Source organism: Haliaeetus leucocephalus, unplaced genomic scaffold (genome assembly GCF_000737465.1).
Source record: "Haliaeetus leucocephalus isolate CR32 unplaced genomic scaffold, Haliaeetus_leucocephalus-4.0 Scaffold362, whole genome shotgun sequence".
NCBI lineage: Eukaryota > Metazoa > Chordata > Aves > Accipitriformes > Accipitridae > Haliaeetus > Haliaeetus leucocephalus.
This window is the reverse complement of record NW_010972798.1, coordinates 8,007,204-8,009,393: the sequence shown is the minus strand read 5'-3', so window position 1 is coordinate 8,009,393 and position 2,190 is coordinate 8,007,204. Positions and strand designations below refer to the sequence as shown.

The window sequence follows — 2,190 nt, the reverse complement described above, 5'->3', positions numbered from 1 at the left end:
AGGGCAGAGGCGGAGCGGGTTTGTGCCGGGGGTCCGAGCCCGGATCCCGTGGGAGGGGGAGCGGAGGGGCCGGGCCGGCCGCAGCATCCCTCCGGCGTGATGCGCTGGTGTCGGGGAGCAAGGGAGGTCGAGCGGAGGGGACCTCCCGGGAAGGGGAACCGTCCCCCCCCCACCCCGGCCCGCTGCGGGTGAGGGAGGGTGCCCGGTGCCGGCTGGGCTCCCCGAGGGGTCCCGGCGCTGAGTAAGGCGGCTGGCTGGCGGCGAGCGGGGAAGGTAAACAGGAAAAGGGCTGAGCTGGTGGCCGGGGGTGACTCACAGGTGACTCCAGGAAACCCTGGGGCCCGTGCCAGCCTCGCCAGGCTGGCACCGCACAGCCTGCCACCCCCCTGCCCGGTGCCTGCCCTGCCCACGGGGGGCCCCGGCAGGCAGGGAGGAGGGGGACGTGGTGGGAGCAGCAGGGGGGTTAGGGTTGGACACCCCCCCCACGCCTTTGATTTGGCATAGGCTGGGCAGGGGGCACTGCTTGGGGTGCCCTTCCCTGCATCCTACCTGTCCTGTCCCCCTCTTCCCGGTGCCCCCGGGCTGGGTGACCGCCCTGTTCCACCCTGGAGGTGGCTGCATCTTTGGGGCAGGTAGGGGGCTCCTGGCTGCCTCCTGGGGCACGCTGGGCTCTCTGGGGGGCCGGCAGCCTGGCCACCCTACTCGCATGGCCATGGGAGGTTTTGCAGCTGGAGTCCCCCAGCCCGCCTGCCCGTCTTTCCCTGCCCACGCCAGCCTGTATGGGATTTGCCAGTAACATAGGAAGGGAGCAAGGGAGACCCCCCCCCCCCAGCCCCCTGTCCCCTATCGTGGGCCCCCCAGTTTCCCCTGCGGGACTGGAATATTTGAAGGTTCATTAGCAGACACCGTGCACATGCTCTGTGCCATCCCTGACTGCGTGGGGCTTGGGGGGGGGACACCAGTGCGGAGCAGCTCAGTGCAGGCATCGCCTCAAGGCTCCTGCATAATTTGGGGCAGCTGGGAGGAGGAGGAGGAAGGGGCGCATCTTTTCGGGTGCAAATGGGGAGCTTTGTTCCCCGCCGCCCACATCACCAGCACCTCCCGGTGCAGGGGCCATGCAGGGTGGGAGGCAGAGCACGCTGCCGACGTAGGCTTGGGATCCTGGGCGCCTGGGTTCCCCTCCTGGTTGTGCCACTGCCCGCCTGCGTGGCCGTGGGCGAGTCATCTCGCCTCCTCCCCATCACCGGGGCAGGCGTGTGTCCCCCTCACATCCCCTCGTCGGTAACGAGGTCCTTTTTATTCTTTAGGGCCGAGAATTACTGGTGGCGGGGTCAGAATAAGCGGACCCTAAAAGTGGGCCAGTTCCCCCGAAACACGGTGACCTCGGTGGCAGGGCTGTCGGCCCACGACATCAGCCAGCCGCTTAAAAACAGCTTCATCCACACAGGCCATGGAGACACCAACCCGCAGCACTGCTGGGGGTTTCCCGATAAAATTGATGAGTAAGAAACTTTCTGTCTTCTCTGCATCCCCTGCCTGCTCCCTGCCTTCCCCGCTGCCTGCTGGGCACAGGAGCGAGCTGTGGCTTGGCCCCCCCCCTTGAAGCATCTCTTCCCCCCTGCTGTACTGGGCACGGTGGCTCTGGGTAGGGTCCCTGCGGCTGGACTAACTCCCTCACCTCTTCTTACTAATAGGGTCAGGTACATGGGGGGCTGCTGTGCTTGTGGGGGGCTGTCCTAGGGGGGAGCACCTTCTCCCAGCCCCGCAGCCCCTCGTGGCTGTCCCGGGGCAGGGGGACATCAGTAAGCACCACCCCAGAGGTGGCCACATTAGCCCAATGCTTTTGGGGCGTCCCAGGGCTGCTAAACCCGCACCTTTCAGCGCCTGTGTGGAGGGAAGCCGTGGCAAGGGTGCAGCTGGGCCCCACGCTTTTAACAGCATGAATCCTCTTAAAAAGGAAAATATGAAAAAAAATCCACTAAAATGCTCTCTTTTCCCCCATGCTCCATCAGGAGACAGCCCAGTTGGTCTGGAATGGGGAGGGGGGTCAGGTGTCTGCACCCCAGGGGGCCCTGTGCCCCCCTGCCAGGTGGGACTGGCCGTGCCCAGCGTGGGTGCTGGACACCGGGGGGCGGTGGGCAGGGGTGCCTTGGCTCAGGGTGTGGGGGGGTCTCTGCCAGCACGGGGCTG

The 2,190-nt window shown here is 66.2% G+C and overlaps 1 protein-coding gene across 1 annotated transcript in view; it reads left to right on the top strand.

Moving 5' to 3' along the window:
- The window catches only part of TNK2 (tyrosine kinase, non-receptor, 2), a 17,996-nt gene that overhangs the window by 11,888 nt on the left and 3,918 nt on the right, over positions 1-2,190 (top strand). The window contains exon 10 of the mRNA XM_010573051.1: positions 1,308-1,502. Within this exon, the coding sequence (XP_010571353.1) occupies positions 1,308-1,502 (195 nt within the window). The remainder of the gene's footprint in view (positions 1-1,307; positions 1,503-2,190) is intronic.